Source organism: Lissotriton helveticus, chromosome 1_2 (assembly GCF_964261635.1).
Source record: "Lissotriton helveticus chromosome 1_2, aLisHel1.1, whole genome shotgun sequence".
Taxonomy (NCBI): Eukaryota; Metazoa; Chordata; class Amphibia; order Caudata; family Salamandridae; genus Lissotriton; species Lissotriton helveticus.
Window position 1 is genome coordinate 191,343,544 of NC_136058.1, and position 12,292 is coordinate 191,355,835.

Sequence of the window (12,292 nt, forward strand, 5' to 3'; positions counted from 1 at the left end):
CATAAGCAATAAAGGAAACTCCACGAAGCAAGGAAAGTGTGCTGTACCACAGGCTGTTACTTTGAGTCCCTGTGGAGTTGATAAGGGACCACTATTAGCCACACAAGGTACTGCAGGACAATATCAATACATTGAATTAAAGCTACATTGGGTATAACGTACTTTATTACAAACATATGTACTAATAATGTGCCGCCCAGAGCATGCTTTATTCAAGTAACTGGGAAAAGTATATTCACTTCATCACAATGTGGCCAGTCTGTCTTCAGTAAGCTACATAAGGCGAGCTGTACATGAACAGGTTCACCTTTAGGGGGGTGCACAATACGAAGCTGAGGTGGGAGTGTGATAAGCCGATCCTGAGTATGCGGGAGTTCCGAGGATGGGCGGTACTAGCAGACTACCAGTTAGGAGGAAAGCAATTTAGTATTTACACTTCGGTGAGGAGTGCCGTTTTTATGTTTTCATAGTAACCAAAATAGCGCAAGCCATTTAAAAGACAGGAAAAGTTGCAGCAAAAGCAGTTCTGCATGCTTCTTGTCAAGACGCAGGACGTTTTCTTTCCTATTTACTTTTGTTACAATGGCGGCACTCGCAGGATGTTTAAAGCTAAACTGTGGTACCGCCATTGTAAACAAGAAAGTCACATGGATAAACCGATACCAATCTAGCATAGCCGCGCTGCCCAGTATAAACGGGTACAGATATGCGTTAGTGGATAGGGAGCCGATGGCGTCTTGGCGCTATGCTAGTTAAAGGTTATAGATTGTAGGTGTTGGAGGCTAAAGGCACCCAATCGTTGTCTGTCTGTGCTCGAAGCTCTTCATAAACGCTGCTCAGTAAAACACAAGGATTTAAACCATTCTGTTCTTTGGAACCTATATACATCAAACGCATGTGGCAGATGTGCAGCTAAATAAATAAATAAAAGCGGGTGCCGTGCTAAACATAAAGCGCGGCTCCCGAACCCATAAAAAAGTACCTGAAAGCGGGCGCCGCCACACCTTATGCATGCACCTAAATTAATTACTAAATGCAAGCGCTGTGCTAAATATAAAGCGCAGCGCAGGAAGACATCAAAAAACGAATAGAGCAATGAACACTAGTAGGGAGTCAATTAAACAAGTGGTCCTCAAAGAACACATAATACTTAAAGAAACCGTAGTAGGCAGGTGCTCCTCACATAAAACCGGAAGTGATGTATCGGACTGCTAACCAATAGGGAGCCAGTAAAGATAAGCGACACAAGAATTAACCAATTGCAAGCAGCAGGTGGGATTACACTTGGTATTGTGATGACAGCAGGTCTTGCATACTGCGCATGCGCGCTGACGCTCTACCTAAAAATAAGTACAAAACATTGCCATGTACAACACCAATAGCTCTTTCAAAAATGCAAGACCAATTGCATTGCAAATGCTTGGTCTAGAGAGGGGTGTTCTCTCATACACCGACCTCTTCCTCCTTTTCCTTTCCCCTTTTTGTGAGTATTTAAGCCAGTGTACGTTAGACGTTTGACAAAAATGGGGTGACCCTGTGTCCCTCAGAACCTGGGTATATATTAATGAACAAAAAGTGGTTCTTTCGGGTTTTGTCGGTTATTTCTTATCATTGAAAAACAATGGGGTAGACCCAATAAGTCAAAGGACCTGGGTAATAGTATATATAAAAAATGTGGTCCTAGACAAAACTCCAGATATCAATTAATGTGAATCTTGATTTTTCACAAAGCAATTAATCAGATTGAATCTGTAACCAAGGGGAGAAAATATATTACTTGCATATTACACTATAAATGCAATTAAATGAACCCAACACAATTGTATCAAAAAAGAACCATGTAAATATTCACATTTATATCACAATTTTATTTACATATTCATAAAATGATTAATGAAAAAGGGGAAAGGGAAAGAAGGAAAAAGGTGGTGCTCAAGTGAATTGCAAAGAAGAAAAAGCTCAAGGCACAGGATTAGAGTAATTATGTACAACTGAAGGACAATTTAAAGTTGCACAACCAAGGCCTACCCATACAATTCTATATACATTATTTCACAAGGGACAAGGGAATAAATGGTGTCGGCCTCAAATAAAAAGGGGGACGTAATCGTCGACGTTTCGACCATGGCGCAATACGGGAAGTTCACGACCTCTGCTGCGGGTCTTCTTCAGGACAATGGTGGGGGCAGGGGAAAGGGGGGGACCTAAAAGGTAATTAGATGCGAATTAGATTTATTCGTAATATAAAGGTGTTCCTCAGGAATTAAATTAGAAGGTGTTGGGTACATTACCACAGAATTTGTGTGGAGGTGTGTCACGCCAATTCAACTAGACGGGCCACCTAAAGAGCATAAAACAAAAAAGGGAAACCGACGGTAAGCCCACCTCCCAAGGCACAGTCGTCCAATATCTGTTGGACCGAGTATCAATTAATAAAATGGCCTAGGACTCACCTCTTATTGATGCGTCCGTACAAATTCAAATGAGGAAGGATGACTTAAAAGACTTTTCAAGATGAGTCGTTCTGCATAATAAAAAAGAGGGAAAACCAAGGGGGCCCAAATTAATCAATAGTTACAAAAGCCTCTAATGAATTCAGAATGAGAACCCACAGGGTATATACCACAAGTGTGACTCACCCGAGACTGGTTACAACGTGGTGATATTCGAGGTCATTCAAATTGGAAACACTGTTTATGGGACCTATACGGGAACAAACATAACGGAAATTCAGTCCAAAGCCAGTGAAGGAACTGAAATTAATCCCTTAGTGTTCCGTGGTCAATTTACCTTATAGGAGTTCCTCAATTGAAAGAAAAGTCCACCGACACGGGTTATTAGGGGCAAGGCGGTATACACTCGAACCAAATCAATTCACGGTTTGTAACGAATAGCCGGCACTGCCAGTGTCTCACGCAGCTTGAAATCACGTGATAGACGGCGCCAATTACAACTAATAGTCCAAAGACTCACAGGTGGAGATAGAGAAAGGACTAGTTCCCTTGTATTCCTAGCCTGGATGGTACGGGGTAAGGGTAAAGAAAGGACTAGTATACCGGCAAAGGACAGAGCATAGTTTATCTAATGCACACCATTGTTGAGTAGCCAGAAAAAACACTCAGCTCCATGACAACTCAATGCGATGTGTGTCCGCATGAAGCGGGCCAAATTTATTTAGTTGAATCATCAGCCGGAATAAGCGGCAATTATGATGTGTAGCTAAATTGAAATAGTTCAACCTCATCTCAGCAACTGCATGAAAAACCCAAGTTCGGAAAAACAGGATAAATTAACGTCAGTGTATTTATCCATGTCCAAATTGATTTACAAACTGCCAACATGCTTCCATTTGTACTAAAACAGTTATACATATATGTGCAATTGCTACATTACTAAACAAAAAAGCTCAACAATTGATACGAATATATATACAACCACATAAAAATATATATATACACAATTCACAACAATTAATGCGAATGCATAAACAAACATAAGAAGATATACATAGTGTCATGGCCTAATAGATTATTAGTACTTTCAGGTAGAATTCTAACAATCTAAATGGATAGTGTCATAGCCCTATTAGTAATTAGTGCATGGAATTATAACAGTCTACGTGGATACCATTCAATAGGGGTAGTCAGCCATTAGGAATTGAAGCCATTTGTCTCATTACTTCCTCCTGTTTATTCAGACCCCTATTCACGGTATCAAAGAGGTGCATCCACCTGCATTCTCGGATACTGATGACCTTTGAAAAATTACCTCCACGGGGGTTCTGAGTTACTTTCTCAATTACCCACCATCTGAGACTCTCAGGGTGGTGGTTAAATTTGACAAAGTGTTCAACCAGGGGGGGCTCCCTGTACTTTACAACGTACCCTGCTGCAGTGCTGCAGGATACGGATTTTCACCTTCTGGGTAGTCTGCCCTATGTATATGAACCCACAGGGGCAAAGGATGGCATAAATTACCCCCATGGTGTTGTAGTTAGTATGACTTTGCAGCATATGTGTGTAATTATTATACGTACATTCTTTAGTTTCCACAACCATAGTGCATGCCTTGCAGGATCCACATTTATAGTGGCCTGCCAAGGGTGGAAGGTTCCATAGTACTGTCTGTGAATCCCCACTTTTCTTTTGTAGCATAGAGTGCACTACGTAGTCTCTCACACTCCTTCCCTTTCGGAAGGCATGCATTGGGGGATTCGGCAGACCTGTCTCTTCTGCCACCAGATGCCAATGATTATTAATGACCCTTTTGATTTCTGTACTCCTGGTATTAAACGTTGTTACACAAATTACTTCACTCTCATTCCTTATTTTTGGTTCTAGACGTACCTCTCTAAGGCAAAACCATGCTCTTTTTCGTGCCTTCCTTACCAAACTTCTAGGATAACCCCTTTCCATCAATCTTGTCATCAGAATGGAGGATTCAGAAAAGTAGTCTATCTTCCGACTACAGTTCCTCCGCAACCTCAGGAACTGTCCATATGGGAGATTGTCCCTGAGGTTGCGTGGGTGATGACTGGAATATCTCAAAAGGGTGTTCTTCTCTGTTGGTTTTCTAAATAGAGTAGTGTGCAAAAGACCTTCCTCTTCCTTTATGGTGATGTCCAAGAAATGTATGGCTTGATTGCTATTTTCTATAGTAAATTGGATATTATTATCTCTCCCATTTAGCCAAGTATGGAAAGCCATCAGATCTTGTTGCGAACCTTTCCACATGAGAAGAATGTCGTCAATATAGCGACGCCATAAAGTAATATTCTCTCTATGTGGATTATTCTCACAGAGGACCAAACCATGTTCAAACCGATCCATGTAAATGATAGCCAGATTTGGGGCGAAACGCGCCCCCATGGCTACGCCATTTGTCTGAATGAAGTAATCCCCATCAAAAATGAAGTAATTGCGTTTCATGGCAATTTCCAAAAGATCAATTATGAACTTCGTAGGGACTCTATGTGGTCTGATTCTTTCCTCCAGTACATCTCTTATGACCTCCAAAGCAGCATGTTGCGGGATGTTGGTATACAATAAAGTAATATCCATTGTAACCAACAATTCCTTAGTGGGGTCAAATATTCTCTCGTCCACCAATTTTATCACCTGCATGGTATCCCTAAGGTAGCATGCTGTATTCTCCGCTATAGGCTTAATAAAGATGTCAATAAATTTGCAATGCGGTTCAAGAATTGAACCACACCCCGAAATAATAGGTCTTCCAGGTGGGTCATTAAGCCTTTTGTGTACCTTGGGTAAGGTATAAATAGTTGGTAGACGAGGATAGATGTTATTTAAGTACTCATATTCATGTTTTGTTATAAAACCCTCTTGGAGCGCACTGTCCGTCACAGCTCTGATGGCGAGTGCAATATCCTTGGTGGGATCCGTTGATAATTTCATATAGTTACCGTCCACAGATAGTTGTTTTAAAATTTCTGTTTTATAGGCGTCCCTGTTCTGAATAACAATAGCCCCACCTTTGTCAGCGGGCTTGATCACTATTTATTTAAAACATTTGTATAGCGTGGCTGTCACCTTACAGGCATCCTGGCGCTGAGATATCTCCAGAGGGGAAGGCACTGGGAGGCAACAATAAAGTAGCCAGAAGGTTAACATTTAGGAAACAGCCAAGTTTTGACCCGTTTCCTGAAAAGGAGGAGTTCTTTCGTTTGACGGATGTCCAGGGGCATGCTGTTCCATGCTGTTCCAAAGTTTAGCAGCCGCAACTCTGAAGGATCTGACTCCGGTCCTAACTTTTTTTAATCTCGGTACTTTTACAAGGCAAGCCGTTGTAGATCGAAGGGCTCTGGTTGGGAAGTACCAGTCAAACATGGCTTGCAGAGAGCTGGGCCCAACTCCCTGCAGGGCTTTGAAAACGAGACAGAGGGATTTGAAGGCAACTCGCTGTTTCAACGGGAGCCAGTGTAGTTCGGCCATTGCCGCTGTGGCAGATGATCTCCTAGGCCAACCAAGGGCCAATTTAGCAGCGGCGGATTGTACTCTTTGGAGTCTATCTAACAACATGGATGGAGACTCGAGTAGCAACGCATTGCAATAGTCGAGGCGACTAAGAATAGTACACCTGACTATTACAGCCCGGGCCTGTAAGGGAAGTAGTGGCAGGATCTTACGTAGGGAGCGAATGAGGGCCGAGCAGGTGGACACTGTTTTCGCAACCTGGGCTTCCATGCTGAGTTTGTTGTCCATCATAACACCCAGATTGCGAACAGTAGTGACCGGCTGTGGTTTTTCCGAGGATTCAGGGGGCCAAAAATCCACCGGGAAAGGGCGAGGGATCCGACTTCCCGCACAGAACAGAACCTCGGTTTTGGAGGCGTTGAACTGTAGTGAGTTGTTGTGTAGCCAGCCAGCCGTGTCTCGAAGACAGTCATGAAAGGATTCCAAAGGGATCGATTACTCACCCTCCCAAGAGAGGATGAGTTGAGTGTCGTCAGCGTAATTGATCGCCTTTAGCCTGTGAGATTTTAATCAACGTAATCAGTGGTTTGAGGTATACGTTAAATAAAATCGGGCTAATGGACGAGCCTTGAGGCACCCCGTAGGACACCGGGGAGAAGGCCGATTGAAACGGGGGGAGGGACACAGCCTGCTTCCTATCCCACAGGAAGGAGCGAAACCAGTGCAGGGCAATGCCACCCACCCCGGCCTCCCTCAGTCTCTCCAATAGAATCCCGTGATTTACCGTATCGAATGCGGCAGACAGGTCCAGCAGAATCAGAGCTACTGCCTGGCCCCTGTCTGCACGCATTCGAAGGTCATCCATGGCGGTGAGTAGGGCTGTTTCGGTGCCCTGGGCTGGGCGGAAACCGAATTGTATTTCATCCAGGAAATGATGCTGCTCCAAATGTTTGGAGAGACATGAGCTCACCCAACGCTCAGCAATTTTTGCGGGGAATGGTAGCAAGGAGATGGGCCTGTAATTCTGTAGGCACTCTGGATTTAGGGAGGGTTTTTTTAACAAAGGCGTAACAAGAGCTTGCTTCCAAGAAGCAGGGACTGAGCCACTACGTAAAGATTGGTTACAGATCCTGCGGAGAGTGGGGAAGAGTTCCTCTCCGGAGGCCTTCCAGGTTTTGTGGGGGATAGGGTCTAGAGGAGACCCAAGGGAAATACCGCGAGCCAGTCTGTCGAAGTCCGCCTCAGTAATAGGGGGGAGCTCCAGCAGACAATCCGCAGGCTGCCATCCTGGGTTCTCCACTCCGATGTCTATAATACCTTCCCCAGAGCAAGGGGGGCAGACCAGTGTGGGGGGGGGGTGCTCAGGTTGCGAATAATGGTTTCTATTTTTTCATTAAAAAACAGAGCAAGACTATCGCAAAGAGCCTGTGTGGGAAGGGTTGATTTTTTTGAACAGTCAGGGTGGGGGAGGCTGTTCAGAATCTGAAAAATACTTTTTGAGCTGTTTGCGGCTGTACATATTGTGGAGCAGAAATAATCAGATTTAGATTTCTGGATCGAGGATTTATATTCGGAAAGTTTAGTTTTCCAGAGTAGCTTGTTGGCATTGGAGTAACATTGCCTCCATTTCCTTTCCGCCTGTTTACAGGCCAGTTTAAGAGCCTTTAAAGAATCGTTAAACCACGGAGATGACACTCTGCCCTTATGCTTGCATTTTTTTAGTGGAGCAAGAGAGTCAACTCTCGTGGATATCCTGAGACAAAAGGCCTCGTAGTTGTCATCGACTAGACAGTCTGGGGAGAAACTGTCATCCACCTGGAACACAACATCAGTGGTTCTCAGCCTTTCCAGAGCTCTCCAGTCTCAATACATGAATTCAGAGGTGGTGCCGTGTGCCGGCATTCTAACCCCCTTACTGTTAATATGGAATTTAAGAAGGGAATGATCAGTCCAACCCATGGGCAAGATTTCATCCAGGTGTACTAGCTGTGGGACTGAAAAGATAAGGTCAAGCCGGTGCCCTGCTCTGTGAGTGGGTTCCCTGACTAGTTGTTGGAGCCCACACATTCACAAGAGAGCAAAAGATTATGCAGTCCAGTATCTAAGGTGCCATTCGGCCATAGGTTAAAATCACCTAAAATAATCAGTTTGTTGTGGGATGTCGCCAAGTTGGAGAAAGTAGTGAGTAGCGATTGTTGTTGCTGGGAACTGAAAGCCCCAGGAGGGCGATAACAGATAATCACCGTGAAGATAGCCCCTGTGTGACTGTTAATAGAGAGGCCAAGGAGCTCAGTCCCAACAACCGGGTCCATATCTAGAATATTGATATGCCAAAAGGCTCTATCGATAACTCCCACCCCACCACCTCGACCTTTTGGTCTGGGCAGGTGCAAGATTTTGTATTCCTGCGGACAAGCCCAGCCAAGTTCGATTTCGCAGTCAAGGTGGGTCCAAGCCTCAGTGAGAAACAGGGCGTCTAACTGATGGATGTCCACCAGAAGTTGAATTTCATCGGCATGTTTAGGCAGTGATCTGACATTAAGAAGTCCGCACGATAGCAGACCCCTGATCACAAAGTCTTTCAGTGGGAGGGCAGTGTCTGCGAATGAGAGGTGACCCTCGTGCGCGTACTCACTCAGGTTAAGCAGAGTCTTCCGGGAGTATGGTGGAGGGATGCACCCGAACTCGCGATGGATTGAGCAGAGTGCCCGGCGCTCGTCGCGACCTGGTCGCGGACGGGCGCAGACGGGCTTGCCTTAGGCACGCCCGCTGCGCTTCCGAGAAGTGAGCATTATTAAGGGGGAAGAGAAGGGGCGTGGCTAGGAGTTAGGGGCGTGGCCTAGTGTCTCGTGGGCGATGGCGGCGGTATAGTGGCCCTCCCCGCGGCAGCGCTGAAACCGCTGCGCGAAAGTGACCCCCAAGACCCAGAAACAACAGAGGAACAATCAATCAGCTAGGTGAGCGCACAATGTTATTAAAATCAACAGAATGTGCAAAATGGTAAATGGTTAAAAATGTGGATCGTTGCTCCCGGCTTCCGCCTCAGGAGTAGCTATCTGTAGACACCGGCTAGTACTTCAGCGTGGCGTTTTATAATGCCGAAAGGGGGCGTGGTTAGGGGGTGTGGCCTAGTGTCTCGTGGGTGATGGCGGCGGTATAGTGGCCCTCCCCGCGGCAGCGCTGAAACCGCTGCGCGAAAGTGACCCCCAAGACCCAGAAACAACATAGGAACAATCAATCAGCTAGGTGAGTGCACAATGTTATTAAAATCAACAGAATGTGCAAAATGGCAAATGGTTAAAAATGTGGATCGTTGCTCCCGGCTTCCGCCTCAGGAGTAGCTATCTGTAGACGATGTCCTGATTCAACTTCAGATTTTGGAGGGCACCTTCTAATTTAATTACTAAGGAACACCTTTATATTACGAGTAAATCTAATTCGCATCTAATTACCTTTTAGGTTCCCCCCTTCCCCCCGCCCCCACCATTATCCTGAAGAAGACCCGCAGCAGAGGTCGTGAACTTCCCGTATTGCGCCAGGCTCGAAACTTCGACGATTACGTCCCCCTTTTTATTTGAGGCCGACACCATTTATTCCCTTGTCCCTTGTGAAATAATGTATATAGAATTGTATGGGTAGGCCTTGGTTGTGCAACTTTAAATTGTCCTTCAGTTGTACATAATTACTCTAATCCTGTGCCTTGAGCTTTCTTCTCTGCAATTCACTTGAGCACCACCTTTTTCCTTCTTTCCCTTTCCCCTTAATCATTTTATGAATATGTAAATAAAATTGTGATATAAATGTGAATATTTACATGGTTCTTTTTTTATACAATTGTGTTGGGTTCATTTCATTGCATTTATAGTGTAATATGCAAGTAATATATTTTCTCCCCTTGGTTACAGATTCAATCTGATTAATTGCTTTGTGAAAAATCAAGATTCACATTAATTGATATTTGGAGTTTTTGTCTAGGACCACATTTTTTATATAGGTTATTTCTTATCAGCGCACTTAGTGTCACATATTAATCTTTCTTATTTTAACCTTCGTATCTCACCTACCTAAACATAGAAAACATTTTTGCAAATAATAAAACACGTGACTCAAATTGTTGTCTTCTGTTCATGTTTATCTGAATTAAATCATTCATATATATTCACATATATAATCACGGCTGTCAACACAAGGTGAAATATGTTGTATCTTGTGATTCCCTGCTGCTCAGCTGGTATGCATGTCATATGGAATGTTGGATGATTGGAATGTGAGTAGTTTATGAATGTCAGTTGAATGAGGGCTGAGCAGCTGGACAGCTGCTCCTGATGGGGTTTTGAATCTTATAACTTATGATCTTAACATCTTAATCAATAAAGTAACGAAGAATCTATCCTGGAGTTTCCATCATCCTATTGATTACAACAAAATACTACAAGTAAAGGGTGATCAAGTGACATGTGTGCTTAGGCTCAGTGGTGTGCAATATATACAGAGTGTTTAAAATATGTACATGTGGGGGATAGGCCAGATAATTATGAAAACACAATGACTCTGCTGGCTAATGATTTTTCTTTTGGTGTGCAGAGCCTTGGTCTGTTCTGTCCTAATGAAAACCCGCCTTGCCTTCCCAATGGAGCATAGTTTGGGTTGAAACATCGACGACCACGCAAGGCCCAGATTGACCAAGGCTCTGCACACCAAAAGAATAATCATTAGCCAGCAGTCATTGTGTTCTCATAATTATGTGGCCTATCATGTACAATTTTAAGCACTCTGTATATATTGCACACCACTGAGCACACATGTCACTTGATCACCCCTCACTTGTAGTATTTCACCTTGTGTTGACAGCTGTGATTATATATGTGAAAACATATGAATGATTTAATTCAGATAAAACATTAACAGTAGACAGCAATTTGAGTCACGTGTTTTATTATTTGCAAAAATGTTTTCTATGTTTAGGCAGTTGAGATACGAATGTTAAAATAGTAAAGAATAATATATGTGATACCAACTGCGCTGATAAGAAATAACCGACAAAACACGACAGAACCACTTTTTGTTCATTAGTGTACATTAGACAGCAGCAAGCAAAGTGTAGCGTATTCACTGGCAGCGCACTTTCCTTAAATAAATATAGCTCCTTGTTGTTGAGCGCCTCGCACACGGTGGTCCGCAATAGCGATATAAATGCGTGACTAATGCATTTGAGTGCGGTGATGGGCACACCACACTAAAATGCGTTAGTCTTAGTCTAACACCTGATGCATGGTACTTGGCAGGACTGGAGGAGATTCTGATCCAAAGGGGAGCAGAGACGGTGGTGTGGCATAAAAGCTTCAATGCTCATATGTATATAATAAAAGTTTGGAAATATATGTGTGAATCTTCACTACGCAGGGCAACACAAAGTAGTCACTCCTAACTAAAACAAAAAAGAAAAAAACGAACTGCATAAATATTTACATAAACCAATACTGCCACCAAAGGACAGCATAGAAAAACATTTTCCTTAATCTCCTTGGAAGTGGTTAAAAATCAAAATGTAAAAATAGAAAATGAATGAGCCGTTACTATAAATTCATAGTACACTAAAAGTTGTATATATTTTGAAGAATTTAACTGACAACGAAGCAAAGGGGAAAAAAACATCAAATCTGACCTTCAAAAAGTTTCGGCTGCAAGGCTCGGTATAGTCCACTCACGAGGGTCTTCCTGTTAAGTACAAACAGCCCCAAGATTAATAGATACCCGTTCTTCAATAGCATGTCGTGCCTTCTTTAACATTATTTGACCTCTGTAGAAGCATCATTGCGGGAGACATGGCCCCAGCTCCCCTCCACAGAATGAGGAGGAGGGTACGACGAGTCCGCGGACCGTTGGCGGGGTGAGAAATAGCACCATTGAATGCTTCGGAAGCGACTGCTCTCCTGAAGCTCTCCCGATGATTCTGCAACTGCGTCACAATCGATTCACCCACACGGGTTATTAACGCAATCCACGAGGGTGTTCGCGCAGTATTCAAAATGTTTAATTAGCATGAAAGAAGACGCTCCGTAAAATACGACTTGTCTGACGCTGCACGTGTTGACCACGTTTCGGAATGTACGTAAACGTTCAGCGAGGATGAGTAATCTTGGTGTTTTTCTGCACGTTATGAATTCCGTTGGCAAAAAGGCTCATTTGGTTCTCTTTGAAATGTTGGGGTACGTCTAAACTACTTTTTTTTCCAACATTGAAAACAATAGTATAACTGATATTTATTAGTCTGAACAGAAGTTTTCTTCAATCTTTTTTTTTTATTCAGGTATAAAATATTCCCCCCCAAAAATAGAACATAACATAAGTCATCATAA

General features: G+C 43.5%; 1 protein-coding gene and 1 long non-coding RNA gene across 47 annotated transcripts in view; one reads left to right on the plus strand and one right to left on the minus strand.

Annotated features, from left to right (window-relative positions):
- LOC144799531 (uncharacterized) overlaps window positions 1–11,970 on the minus strand; it is a 5,513,712-nt gene extending 5,501,742 nt beyond the window's left edge. For 45 of the 46 annotated variants that reach the window (XR_013603860.1, XR_013603862.1, XR_013603865.1 and 42 more), the window contains exon 1: window positions 11,599–11,970. Coding sequence is in view for 42 of the 46 variants with exons in the window: in XM_078671256.1 (XP_078527382.1) it covers window positions 11,599–11,704 (106 nt within the window). In the remaining 4 variants the exon portion in view is untranslated. The remainder of the gene's footprint in view (window positions 1–11,598) is intronic. The other variant, XM_078671136.1, reaches the window with a different exon arrangement.
- An 86-nt stretch (window positions 11,971–12,056) lies between these two features.
- LOC144799748 (uncharacterized) overlaps window positions 12,057–12,292 on the plus strand; it is a 55,321-nt gene continuing 55,085 nt past the window's right edge. The window contains exon 1 of the long non-coding RNA XR_013603867.1: window positions 12,057–12,142. This is a non-coding gene — a long non-coding RNA (uncharacterized LOC144799748). The remainder of the gene's footprint in view (window positions 12,143–12,292) is intronic.